This window comes from Danio rerio, chromosome 13 (genome assembly GCF_049306965.1).
Source record: "Danio rerio strain Tuebingen ecotype United States chromosome 13, GRCz12tu, whole genome shotgun sequence".
Taxonomy (NCBI): domain Eukaryota; kingdom Metazoa; phylum Chordata; class Actinopteri; order Cypriniformes; family Danionidae; genus Danio; species Danio rerio.
The window spans coordinates 51,991,274-52,005,172 of record NC_133188.1 but is presented as its reverse complement, the minus strand read 5'-3'; the positions used below and the strand labels follow the sequence as shown (position 1 = coordinate 52,005,172).

The 13,899-nt window shown below is 36.4% G+C and overlaps 1 protein-coding gene across 4 annotated transcripts in view; it reads left to right on the top strand.

Moving 5' to 3' along the window:
- kcnk12 (potassium channel, subfamily K, member 12) overlaps window positions 1-13,899 on the top strand; it is a 136,078-nt gene that overhangs the window by 62,638 nt on the left and 59,541 nt on the right. The window contains exons 1-4 of one of the 4 annotated variants that reach the window (XR_012388961.1): window positions 1,701-2,676; window positions 2,965-3,039; window positions 3,930-5,032; window positions 5,736-6,067. The exons of 2 other annotated variants lie outside the window; for them this stretch is intronic. Coding sequence is in view for 1 of the 2 variants with exons in the window: in XM_073920346.1 (XP_073776447.1) it covers window positions 4,015-4,354 (340 nt within the window). In the remaining variant the exon portion in view is untranslated. Of the gene's footprint in view, window positions 1-1,700; window positions 2,677-2,964; window positions 3,040-3,929; window positions 5,033-5,735; window positions 6,068-13,899 lie in introns of those variants that run through there. One more of the 4 variants, XM_073920346.1, reaches the window with a different exon arrangement.

The window sequence follows — 13,899 nt, the reverse complement described above, 5'->3', positions numbered from 1 at the left end:
CTTTTGTTTATTGTTTTCAATGCCAATTTAAATCCAATTAGATCCTCATATTTGGCAAACAAACAAACCAAGTCTCTCATATAATATATCTAAAAGACAGGAAATATTACTTTAAAAACTGTATTGTAAATAAATCAAATGAAAATCTTTAATAATACTATTATTATATCACAATAATATTAGTGAAATTAATTTAAAAACTGAATAGATATAAATGTACACGCAATTACACAAGTAAATACATAGAATCGATGATTGGCTTAAAATCTGCAGAAATCTGCTGATTTCTGCGCGCGCAGATTCTGTGTGGGCCTAATGATGACGGAAATGGTCTTAAACACCCAGCAGGCACAAGACGTCAACATGACGTCAGATTGATGCTGTCCCCTAATGACATGGGGACGTTGTATTTTGTTTAAAAATGAAAATTAGGTTTACATCAGAACCCAACGTCAGGCCCTCGTCAGTGTCCAACCTAAAATCAATTATCAACGTTTAATGATGTCATAGCTTGATGTTGTGTGGAGGTTACCACTGACGTCTATTAGACGTTGGATTTTGGTTGCCATACTTAACAAATAAATGTCAGTATTTGACATCAATTTGACGTTGGTTTAAGATGTTGGCTTGACGTTGGACTTTCTAACAACCTAAAATCAACCAAATAACGTCATTTATTGTCGTTATTGGACATCAATATAACATATTCTTTAGACACTGGCTAGACTTGAATTTTAAATGTCACAACCTAAATCCAACCTAATAGCATCTTGTGACATTGTGTGCCTGCAAGGCCATAACTAAATGCACCACAGAATGTTGTGTTTACACACATGCACAAACGACATGTAATGCATCAGCTTTTGACAGCATAATACTCACCGCTTATTACTCTTGGGTACTTTTGAAAGCTCTACTTTTTACTCATACTTAATATTTAAAACAGATACTTTTACTCTACTTGCACTTCATCTTTAGTGAAGTAATGATACTTTTACTTGAGTATGATTTTTCAGTACTTGTTCCACCACTGCTAATATTAATACTCAAACTTTTACCGCAAGATGGGACGCAGTATTATTTGACATTAGTGACATCAAATCTCTTTAAATTCTAGACATGAGCTAGAAAATGCAAAATCATGCATATGTTGCAGAGGGGAATATATTCAATGCATAACCATTTAAATGACATTTCTAAGCACTCAAGTCAATTGGACTGCTTAGTTTTTGGATTTAAATGTTATTAGTCTATTTTTGCATGCAGCTGAAGTCATTACAGACAGAAATGAGAGTTTTAAACAGTAAAAAAAGAGCAGCGTTTGCATTTGGCGTTCTGCTGAACGCTTTATTGTGTGTTTCACAGAAAGAAAGGTGAATATAAGGGGCCGTAATGATAATTTCCCACCATTCCATTAAGTAGATGATGTTCATTTGGATTAATCAGTAGCCTACTTGGTTAGAGCAGTAAAACTGTAATGCAGAAGTATGACCTGACATTTCAGAGATCTCGTTTTTGTCGAATGGCACTCTGGATTTTAAACATGCCAGTCACTGGATTCAAACTCATCTATTACTGAGTCAGGAGGAGGACACACACTTGGCAATAGAGATGCTGTCCAGAGGTAATTATGCCATCGATTAATTGTCAGTAAAAACAGACCCTCCTCTTACAGTTGCGGCGGCGCGCTCGAGCAATGCGCGCACCCTACGTTCGGCAGTTGTAGAAGCGCGTGCCGCATCGTTTCCTCGTGATTTGTGGGAGTCTGTGAGGGGCGCGAAATGGACTCACCAAGGGATGGAAGCAACATTTACCATTATCTCATTTTTATCGATAAATTTCATCTCATCGCTGAGGTTTTTACAGCTCCAGTACGACCTCGAGAGCTGTTTGTGGAAAAAGAGCGGGAAAAAAGTATCCCGCGCTCATTTCAGTTCAACGCCTTTTACCTAAAAAACAAAGATTTCGACGATAAACATGAGGTGGAAGGAAGAAAATACGTATTTGTAGTTTGAATTCGAGCATTAGGACGGGATGAAGGGCGTATATTACAAAACACGAGAAGTAGAAATATTGTAAAATAACACATAGGCTATATTCAGTATTGAAAAGTACGAACTGGGAAGTAAACATTTCTGTCAAAGGGGCGGAAATGTGTTTTTAATTTTATAAATGATATATTTTTATTTTAAATTTAACTTGTAAAACAACAAAACAACATACATAATACACGAATACAATTATAGTACTCTAGTGCGCGCGGATTGGATCTGAAACAGATCAGTCTCATTAGGACTGCAGGCATCAAACATCCCACAGCGGACATACTGGAGATCCGCCTCACTAAAAGTGCAGAAAATCTCCATTATTTAGCCCATGCATGTCTTTTATTAGCCTTTACCTCGCTATATCTTTCAACGAAGCGTGAATTGGTGTGATTCACGGGACGAGAGATTTGGCGCAGAGACCCAAAGGATGAGCTGGATGATGCTTCAACCGCAACATGGAAAAGCAGGAGGACACGCTGCTGCTGCATCCCTGCAATAAAACACAACCAGCAGACTTGGAAATTCACAGCCTGGGGATTTTAGCCTGGAACTAGGTGGATTTATGTTGATGGACAATCCATGGGACGCAGACGGAGATGGATGGAGAACTACTTTATTAAACACGAAGGTAAGTCCAGATATTTAACAAACTAAATCTGTAACGAGGATCCACAAGTGGTGTTTTCTTTCTTCACAGCTTTTTTTTTTTTTTAAAGGGAATGTACCTAAAACAATCCACTGAAGAATTTGGACAAGTTTTTTTTTTTTTTTTTTTTCGAATGCAACAGTATTTATAAGTGGAAAAGCATAACTGATGTCAATTTAGCCATGCAAATTAGAATAGAGTAAATTAATTTCTTCTCTTTTCCGAAACTTACTTTGTTTTATGCAAATGATCACCTATGCAATATCCTAGAACATCGAAGTGCCCTAAAGCAGCTGCTCTAGAAGACCATTGTCTTTGAAAACAAGAAATGGATCAATTAAGCTGGTAAGTGTCTTTAAAGCAAGTCTCATATCTAAAACTAATTAGGCATGTTTGATGCACCTTTCTCTATGCATTACCCTAACGCTCTGGATAGTCTTCGAGCACTAGCTAGGTTTCTAGTCTTAAAAACCGACACATGGATCAATTAAGCTGGTTAGTGTCTTTAAAGCAAGTTATTCTTATATCTAAAACTTATCAAACGTCTTTGATGCATCTTTTCCAATGCATTATCGTAATTATCGTGCATTGTCCATAAGCAGAAGCAGCAGCTATAGAGTTCCTTGTCTTAAAAAAACAAACAAAACGAAAAATAAACAATTAAGATTAAGGTTAATAGGTTAATGTCTTTTTCTCATATGCAAAATTTATCAGGCGTGTTTGATGCATGTTTTGCCATGCATTATCTTGGGGTTTTTGATCGTCATCGAGCACCAGCAGCAGCTCTATGACCCTTGTCTTTAAAAAAAAATACGGAAAAAAAGCCACACGATAAATTAAGCTGACTAGTGTATTCAAATCAAGCCATTCCTATATCAAAAACTCATCAGGCGTGTTTAATGCATCTTTTTAAAAGGTTTTGTATTGTCCTCAAGCAGGAGCAGCAGCTCTTGTCTTTAAGAAAAAATGCGAAAAATTGATCACTTAAGCTATTTAGTGTATTTAAAGCAAGTCTTTCTCCTATCTAAAACTTATCAGGCGTGTTTGATGCATCTTTCTCCATGCATTATCTTAAGGTTTTGCATTGTCCACAAGCAACAGCAGCTCTACGTATATAATCCTCGTCTTAAAAAAAACTATACATTTAGCTGATTAGTCCCTTAAAAGCAAGTCTTTCTCATATCCAAAACTTATCAGGAGTGTTTAATGCATCTTTCTCCATGCTTTGTCTTAAGGTTTTGGATTGTGCAGCAGCAGCTCTAGAGGATCCATGTCATTGCATTGGTCGCTGTCCACTGCGCCGGTGGTGCTGAAATCTGGATGATGCCGGCGCAGAGACTGCAGGGCTGCCGCTCCCTTCACATCAACGAAGACAATGGACGCTTTCTGCTGCTCGCCCTGCTCATCATCGTGTACCTGCTGTGTGGCGCTGCGGTGTTTTCCGCCATCGAGAGGCCGTCCGAGCTGCGGGCGCACGGGCGCTGGAACCGGACCCTCCTTAACTTTAGCGACGCGTTCAATATCAGTTTGCAGGATCTGAGCTCCTTCCTGAAAGAGTACGAGGCTGCGATTGCTGCTGGAGTTCGGGTCGATGCTCTTCGACCCAGATGGGATTTTACTGGGGCGTTTTACTTTGTTGGAACAGTGGTGTCCACTATTGGTAAGTTAACAAACGCTTGATATTCTTGTGTGGGAATAAGTTTTCGTTATATTTATTTTTGGGGGTACTATAGAACTGCTTTAGTGAGGAATAGTTTGAGTGAGTTTTAAGGGTCACGGTTTACAGTAATGATTCATTAGTTAATGTATGCCTAACATGAACTAATAATGAACAATACTTGTATTATAGTTTGGCATTTAGCAATGCATTGGTAAAATTTAAAGTTAACATTAGTTGTGAGTTAACAATGGCTGACTTTATTTTCCTTATCTAACATTGACAAAGATTAATACTGTAATAAACGTATTGTTAATTCTTTGCTAGTGTTTTCACTGTAAATACACCAACAATCTAAAGTTGTTACCATAGTTAATGCACTCTGAGTTAACAATAAATGACTTTATTTTCATTAAGGTTAACAGACTAATAGGTACTGTAATATGCATTGTTTATTGTTTGTTCATGTTAGTAAACACGTTATCTAACATTACCTAATACAAACTTATCGTAAAGTGTTTAAAGGCACTTGAAAATCGTACATTTTGCCATCTCAAATTTAATTGGTGCTGCTTGGTTGTCATGAGTTGTCTTGATTTGATCAGATTTGAATATGCACATATAAGAGCTGTTTACTGGGGCGTTTTACTTTGTTGGAACAGTGGTGTCCACTATTGGTAAGTTAACAAAGGCCGGATATTCTTATGTGGGAATAAATATTCATTATATTTATTTTTTGGGGGCTACTATAGAACTGCTTGTGAGGAATAGTTCACTCAAAGTCAATTTGAATGGATTTTAAGGGTCACAGTTTACAGTAATGATTTATTAGTTAATGTATACCTAACATGAACTAATAATGAACAATACTTGTATTATAGTTTGGCAGTAAGTAATGCATTGTTAAAATCTAAAGTTGTACTTGTTAACATTAGTTGTGAGTTAACAATGGCTGACTTTATTTTCCTTATCTAAGGTTAACAAATATTAATACTGTAATAAACGTATTGTTAATTGTTTGCTAGTGTTATTACTGTAAATACACCAACAGTCTAAAGTTGTTACCATAGTTAATGCACTGTGAGTTAACAATAAATGACTTTATTTTCATTATCTAAGGTAAACAAAGACTAATAGATACTGTGATATGTATTGGTCATTGTTTGTTCAAGTTAGTAGACATATAACTGACATAACCTAATACAAACTTATCGGAAAGTGTTGAAAGGCGCTTGAAAATCGTTCATTTTGCCATCTCAAATTTAATTGGTGCTGCTTGGTTGTCATGAGTTGTCTTGATTTGATCAGATTTGAATATGCACATATAAGAGCTGTTTACTGGGGCGTTTTACTTTGTTGGAACAGTGGTGTCCACTATTGGTAGGTTAACAAAGGCCGGATATTCTTATGTGGGAATAAGTATTCGTTATATTTATTTTTTGGGGGCTACTATAGAACTGCTTCAGAGAGGAATAGTTCACTCAAAGTCAATTTCAATGAATTTTAAGGGTCACGGTTTACAGTAATGGTTCAGTAGTTAATATATACCTAACATGAACTAATAATGAACAATACTTGTATTATAGTTTGGCATTTAGTAATGCATTGTTAAAATCTAAAGTTGTACTTGTTAACATTAGTTGTGAGCTAACTCACTTTATTTTCCTTATCTAACGTGAACAAAGATTAATACTGTAATAAATGTATTGTTAATTCTTTGCTAGTGTTATTACTGTAAATACACCAACAATCTAAAGTTGTTACCATAGTTAATGCACTGTGAGTTAACATTAAATGACTTTATTTTCATTATCTAAGGTTAACAAAGACTAATAGATACTGTGATATGTATTGGTCATTGTTTGTTCAAGTTAGTAAACACGTTAACTAACATTACCTAATACAAACTTATCGTGAAGTGTTAAAAGGCACTTGAAAATAATTCATTTTGACATCTCAAATTTAATTGGTGCTGCTTGGTTGTCATGAGTTGTCTTGACTGATCAGATTTGATTATGCACATATGCAAGAGCTGTTTACTATAGTAAACTGTTGTTTTTATCTTATACATGGTTTGCACAACTTGAATGTGTACTACTTTTGTTTTTACTTTGGAGCACTGCAGTATAAATCACTGTCTGCTCTCATTGTGTGGAAAGAGATATAATATTTTCCTGTTTTTTTTGTTGTACAGAGGAAAGTAAGTCATACTCTCTAAAAAACAAAAACCCATTGGATTATTTCAACCCAGTTTGGGTAATAATATGTGAAGCAAACCAAATGCAGAGTGAACTTATTGAAATTTCCATCCCAAATTTAACCCACTGATTAGGTTTGTCCATATTTTACCCAAATGCTGCTTGACTAAAACCTGCCATGAGTTGTCTTGATTGATCAGATTTGAATATGCACATATGCAAGAGCTGTTTACTATAGTAAACCATTGTTTTCATCTCATAACTGGTTGAAAGCTATTGCACAACTTAAGTGTGGACTACTTTTGTTTTAACTTTGGAGCACAGCAGTATACATCACTGTCTGCTCTCATTGTATGGAAAGAGATATGAGATTTTCCAGTTGTTTTTTCCAGTTGAAAAGTAAGTCTTACATTCTTAAAAAAACCTCATTGGGTTATTTCAACCCAGTCTGGGTAATAATTACAGTTGTGGCAAGATCTTGTATGACAAGATCTCGCCAGATTAAATCACGACGCAATTTTTCATCGAGGTGAAAAGTTGTCTTATGAGGTGTGATGTTATGATGGAGTGAGGGTGAAAATAGCATTGACGATCGGAGGCAGGATTGCATTATAACTGCAAATCAAGTACTTTCCACACACCTGGCAACCCAGGCTGGCCTCAGAGTTGCACATGTCACTTGGTTGGGCGGGCAGGTGTGACGTAACCGCTTTCAGTTCAGAAGCTGCTGCGTCCAACAGAGGCTACAACTGCAGCCACACACATTATGGTTATCAACAATGTGATGGGATAGCACTTTAGATATGCTTAAAGTCATAATCGTCGTTATGGAATTAAGACATGTGGAGTATTTCTATTTCAGTCGCATTATTGAAGTGCAGTACACTGAAATAAATAATTCAAAGATGATTCCTTAGATTTACTACAAAATTTTAAAGTTAAGGGCTTGTAAACAATTAATTTGGTCTGAATTTAAACAAACAAATTAAGTTTAACAATACAAGATTTAATTTGTTTGTTTAAATTTAACACAAATGAATTGTTTGCAACATTTTGCAGACAGCATTTTTTTCAGTGTACAGACATAAAGACCTGAATCAAACTATTAACATCGTGAAGGACTTTTAGCTGCGACAGGATAAGACATACACACACGGCTGTTTGACACTATTCTATTATTTTCCGCACCTTCCGAGTCCGGTCAGTCGTCACATCATAGTCACTGAAAACACGTTTATGCTGTCCGGGAAAAGCAGAATTATTATTTTTTCATTCAGTTCAATTCAATTCAATTCAGCTTTATTTGTATAGCGCTTTTACAATGTAGATTGTGTCGAAGCAGCTTCACATAAATGGTCATAGTAACTGGATCAGTGTAGTTCAGTTTTTAGTGTTTAAGTTCAGTTCAGCTCAGTTCAGTGTGCTTTAAAATCATTACTGAGAGTTCAAACACTGAAGAGCAAATTCATCGATGCGTAGCTCTACCAATCCTGAACCATGCGAGCCAGTGGCGACAGCGGAGAGGGAAAAAAACTTCACCTGATAGGAGAGTGAAGAAAAAAAACCTTGAGAGAACCAGACTCAGTTGGGCACGACCATTTTAGTTTCTCCGCTGGCCAAAAGTCAGCGTGCGATATCAAATTATACTACGAATTGCATCCAGTCAGTAGCATATATAGCTAAATATTTAGCAGTGTTTGCATGTTCTTTAAGGCATAGAATTAATTAAAATCGAAAAAATATATATAGATTTTTTTTTTTTAAAAGCAGCTAAATTGTTTTGTAGTTTTTGATTTATTTATTTCCTTTTGCAATGGAATAAAAATCTATTTTCCATTCAAATATTAGCAAATATTCTGCTAATATTTAAAATTACATATAAAATGACTATTTTCCATTCACATAGGCTATTAAAAATATTTGTGCTTTCCATGTGCTTTACTGCATAGAATTCATTAAAATAGAAGTAAAATAACATTCATTACAAATTTTATTAAAAAAATTGCACCTAATAGTTTTTGCAATTTTGTATTTTTTTTAGTTGAATAAAAGATTATTTTCTATTTATATATTTTATATTTGAAGGTTTCCTAAAAATTGCGTAAAAATATCATCTTGTTCTCGTGAACCCCTAGTAATAATATATGGAAATTAAATGCAGGGTGAACTTTTTGAAATGCATTTCTATCCCAAATTTAACCCAGTGATTAGGTCTGATCATATTTCACCCAAATGCTGCTTGATTGATGTCAAACATGTCATGAGTTGTCTTGATTTGTCAGATTTAAATATGCAAATATGCAAGAGTAAATGGTTATTTTCAGTTGGGGGCTGGTTTGAAACTATTGCATGACTTGGATTGTGGACTACTTTTACAGAGCTTTTGTTTTTTACTCTGGAGCATAAATCACTGTCCGCTTTCATTGTATGGAAAGAGATGCAAGATTTGCCCATTGTTGTGTTCCACAGAGGAAAGTAAGTCATGGAGGAGCATCACGAGGGAGAATAAAGGGTGGAAGAGTTTTATTTTTAGGATGAACAGACTAATACAGCTATTAAAAGTTTTCTTTCAATTCAGAAAAATCTGAATTGTATGACAATATGTCAGAATTATTATTACGTTTCTTTCTGTGGTGGAAATAAACAATTACAAAACAAAACAAAAATGCTAGGATGTACAACCCAAATTTACTATAGGTCAAATCAACCGTTGAGTTAAAATGTTTGCAAATGTTTGTTGACAAATTTGTCAATGATCATGTCAAATCTTGACCAAAAGGTTACGTTTTTCATTTCTTTGATCAAAATATAGGTTAGATCAACACCACATTTTTAGGGTGAAGAACATCAGAAACCTGAAATTATTCATACCCTTAACAAATTATAATTTAAGGTTACTTTTATTCAACCAGTCAGTTTGTTTTTGACCGGCAATGACGCAGGCTTCTCCCAAAAGAGAATAAGACGATGTACACACACACGCACACACACACACACACACACACACACACACACACACACACACACACACACACACACACACACACACACACACACACACACTTATATGTGTGTGTATATATATATATATATACATACATACAGTTGAAGTCAGAATTATTAGCCCCCCTTAATTATTAGACCGCTTGTTTATTTTTTCTCCAATTTCTGTTTAACGGAGAGCAGATTTTTTAAACACATCTCTAAACATAATAGTTTTAATAACTCATTTCTAATAACTAATTTATTTTATCTTTGTCATGATGACAGTAAATAATATTTGACTATATATTTTTCAAGACACTTCTATACAGCTTAAAGAGACATTTAAAGGCTTAACTAGGTTAATTAGGTTAACTAGGCAGGTTAGGGTAATTAGTTAATGTATAAAAGTGGTTTGTTTTGTAGACTATAGATAAAAAAAAAATTGGCTTAAAGAGTCTAATAATTTTGTCCCTAAAATGGTGTTAAAAAAATTAAAAACTGCTTTTATTCTTGCCAAAATAAAACAAATAAGACTTTCTCCAGTAGAAAAAATATTATCAGACATACTGTGAAAATGTCCTTGCTCTGTTAAACAAAATTTGGAAAATTTAAAAAAAAAAAAAAAAAAATTTGAAGGGGGCTAATATTTCTGACTTCAATTGTATATATATATCTAGCGTTTTGGAAGTGTTGTTGCAGAGAAACACAAACTGTGCACAGAAGTATAAATGCTTGACTACGCGCAATGCATGCGCCGTGGGTCACGCCTATCACCTGACGCAGAAGTATAAACCAGGCTTTACTTTCTTTATTTATTAGAAGTCGCCATAGCGGAATGAACGTAGTGGATGCCCTTCCAGCCACAACCCAGTACTGGTAAACCCACATACACTCAAATTTACACACACACTCATACACTATGGCTAGGCCCACCTGGAATCTGCGCACGCAGATTTCCGCAGATATAAACCCATCATTAATTCTGTTTATTTACTTGAGTAAATGTGTGTAAATCTATATTTATTCAGTTTTTTTATTAACTTCAGTAATATTATTGACTAATGTGAAAATGTTCATCTCATTTATGTACAATGCAGTTTGTACAGTAATATTTTCTGTTTTTTACTAGATATATTATATGACAAACTTGCTTTATTTACCAAATAATGTGAATCTAATTGGATTTGCATTTTAAACATTAAATAGAAGTTAAAGAGATATTATTTTTTAGTTTTTAGTTATGATACTCCCAAAAATAATTCCGCAGAAATCCATAGACTTTTACCGAAATTCTCAGCAGAAATAGCAAAAAACATCAGCAGATTCCGTTTGGCCCTTTACTATTGTCAATTTAGTTTATTCTATTTATCCATAGCGCATGTGTTTGGACCGGAGCGCCCGGAAACCCACGCCACCACGAGGAGAACATGCAAACTCCACACAGAAATGCCAACTGGCCCAGCTGGGACTTGAACCAGCAAACTTCTTGCTGTGAGGTGACAGTGCTACCCACTGAGTCACCGTGCCACCCTGAGTAAGCCGTTAAAATAGCTCAAAACCAAAGACTGTAAAATATATGGACGTAGTATCCGTGACGTCACCCATAGGTTTCTGAAGAGCGCAAAAGAAGCCACAAGTAGGCGCGGCCAACCGTCGCCATTTTGGTCACGCGTCATCACACCCACGGCGGGATACCAAACAAGGGCAAAGAGTCGGAGAGTGAGCGGAGCTACAGACACCTGCTGGCATTTAGCTTGGACCTGGTTCAGACACACTTTACTTGGAGAAATGCTTAATACTTTATCACCTGCGACTCGCTTGTGTTCTGACCACTTGTGCTTGGTTGTACACTATATCAATAAAGTGTTTAGACTTTTAAAAACACTGCTGTAATACATTGAGCCACTAAACATTGTGACGTTTTTCAACAGGAGGAAAGCGCAAATTACTTCCAAACACTTCAGATATAGTCTGTGTTAGTTACTGTAAGACTATTGATGAAATCCAGCATAACACTGTATGACAACACTTCAGATGACTGATCTAGAGCCTACAGCTAATCAATCTGACAGATTCTGGAGTGCATTACAGCTCTAAATACAAATATAAACGATAAATGATCTTAAATAAAACAAATACATGTGTAGAGATGGTATATAAGTATGAAACTTTACTCACATGGGAAACGGAGGCCTCGTGAATGGTTTGTGAGCACAATTAAGTGCACTCAGCATGCCATGCCATCTAATAATTGTAGGAAACAAGTCCAAAAGGCAGCTGACTGTGTAAAGCCACATAAAACAACACAGAAATACGATAAATATGCCGAGTTCAGTGGCTAATCTGCAGGATTCAGCTGAGGTGACGTGACTGCGACCAACGAGACCTAGCTGTCACTCAAGTGGCCACGCCCTTAATTATGCAAACTTAATATAACTTAATATAAAGGAAACGGATGAGTTATAAAAAAATTCACCCCCCTCACAGTTGTCATGAAGGGTAATATTAGCTGTGTTAACCCAAATCTTTTTTTTGTAGCAGGCTGTAAACACCTTTTTTTCTGCTGTAAAGTTGGCCATTCTAACTGTGGGCTCAATTGAAATTTGCTCTGTTTTGGAGCCAGGAGCGGCCAGGACTAGCGGAATTTCGGATGAATTGCAGTTTTAGTTACTTCCGTATTGGCATCCTGAGAGAGAGCGGGAAGTTGCCGCTTGCTTAAAACATACGAAATAAAAATACTGTAAGATAAAAAGTCTAGTTTAAAAAAATAAATATATTATTTATACTAATGCAAAAACAAGCTTCCATAACATCTACATTTTAGGAGCTGAAATTTATGATGAAACGTGTCTATTTTCTGAATACAATAGCTTCTTTCTTTACCCCGTTATTAGATTCAACAGCATAAAAGGCTTTCCCCAAAAATCAATGACAGTTAAAATGCAGACTGCATCTATTTGTGTGCATATTATTATATTTTTGTCTCCTTCAGTGATCGCGGTAAACTCTAGAATAGAACTGCAAGACCTAAAAATGCTAAATAGACCAGCAGTGCTATTTTTATTTAGCAGCAGTATCCTCTGGCACTTTGCTTGACCTCATGACCTTTCACAGAAACTCTCCGCACTCTTTTGCCTTGCCAAGACAACATTTCCTCACGTCTACAGAGACTTCTCTTTTCCTTTGGCATTTCCCTAGTATAAGTCCTCTAAAGACCAATAAACACCCTCTAGTGTTGACACCCTCACGGGTAGCAGGCGTTGAGGCCAAACCAACTCCCTGCTGGACTTCTTCATTCAGGACCGGCCCTCTGGCTTGCAGTTTGCTGTGGGGCTCATGTCCCAAAAACCAAATGTGCTGATGCCCACATGCCCTAGATAACATTTACCGTGTTATAGGTCACTAAATAGCAAGTATCCCTTCGAGGCGGGCCCCTGGTTATTGTGTGTATGTGCTTGCTACAAACCTTGGCTCCTGTTTTACACTTTCCGTCTGCACTGAATAATCAATAGCCATGCTCTTTGTAGTTCTTTCAGCTCTCAGTAATGCATTCAGCAGAGCTGTCACTGTATGCTTCATGCAACATCGCATGTGCTGTAGATACTCGCTGGCTGCCTGCGCACATGAAAAACTGGGTGTGGACTGATGGTAAAGCCTTGTAGATTATTTCCAATCCATCTTCTAGTGCATGATCTACATGTATACCATTCAGTGTTTTATGAGTGACTATTCAATTAAGTCCTGAAAGATACGGAGGGTGACATCTGCATTCACAAAAATTGCCAACCCAGGCTCATTCTGAAAATGTACCGCTATATACATTTCTGGAGAGCGCCAAATACTTTCCAGGAGCTACGTTTTTTTTTGCAGTTTTTGCGAGTTCACTGCTGTCGACAAACTGACTGACTGACCGATTCAACAAATCCTAATAAACCTAAGTAAGCTTTAGCCTCAAAATATATCAAGCTGCGCCTGACATCTTTATCAATTCCTTTAAAGAGTCCATATTATGGGTTTTTGAAAATTCCCCTCCATGTAGTGTGTAACACAGCTCTAAGTGAAGTGAAGTACCCAGCTAAGGCTTAAATCTGTAAGAATACAGTGTTTAAAACGGTTGATTCATCTATAAAAGAGTCGACTCATAGTGCTTCAATTGAGTCGCCTTGATACCGAGTCATTAGGTGTTTCACCATGACGTACGAACGAAACCAAGTTATTCCAGTGCACGCGCAAACCCGGGAGATTTCAAACCTGAGGCCTCGCCCTCTGATGCAGTAACGCAGACACACACACACATACACCCACAAACACACACACACACCCACAAACACACACACAAACATGCCGGTCGATTGAAGTCACACT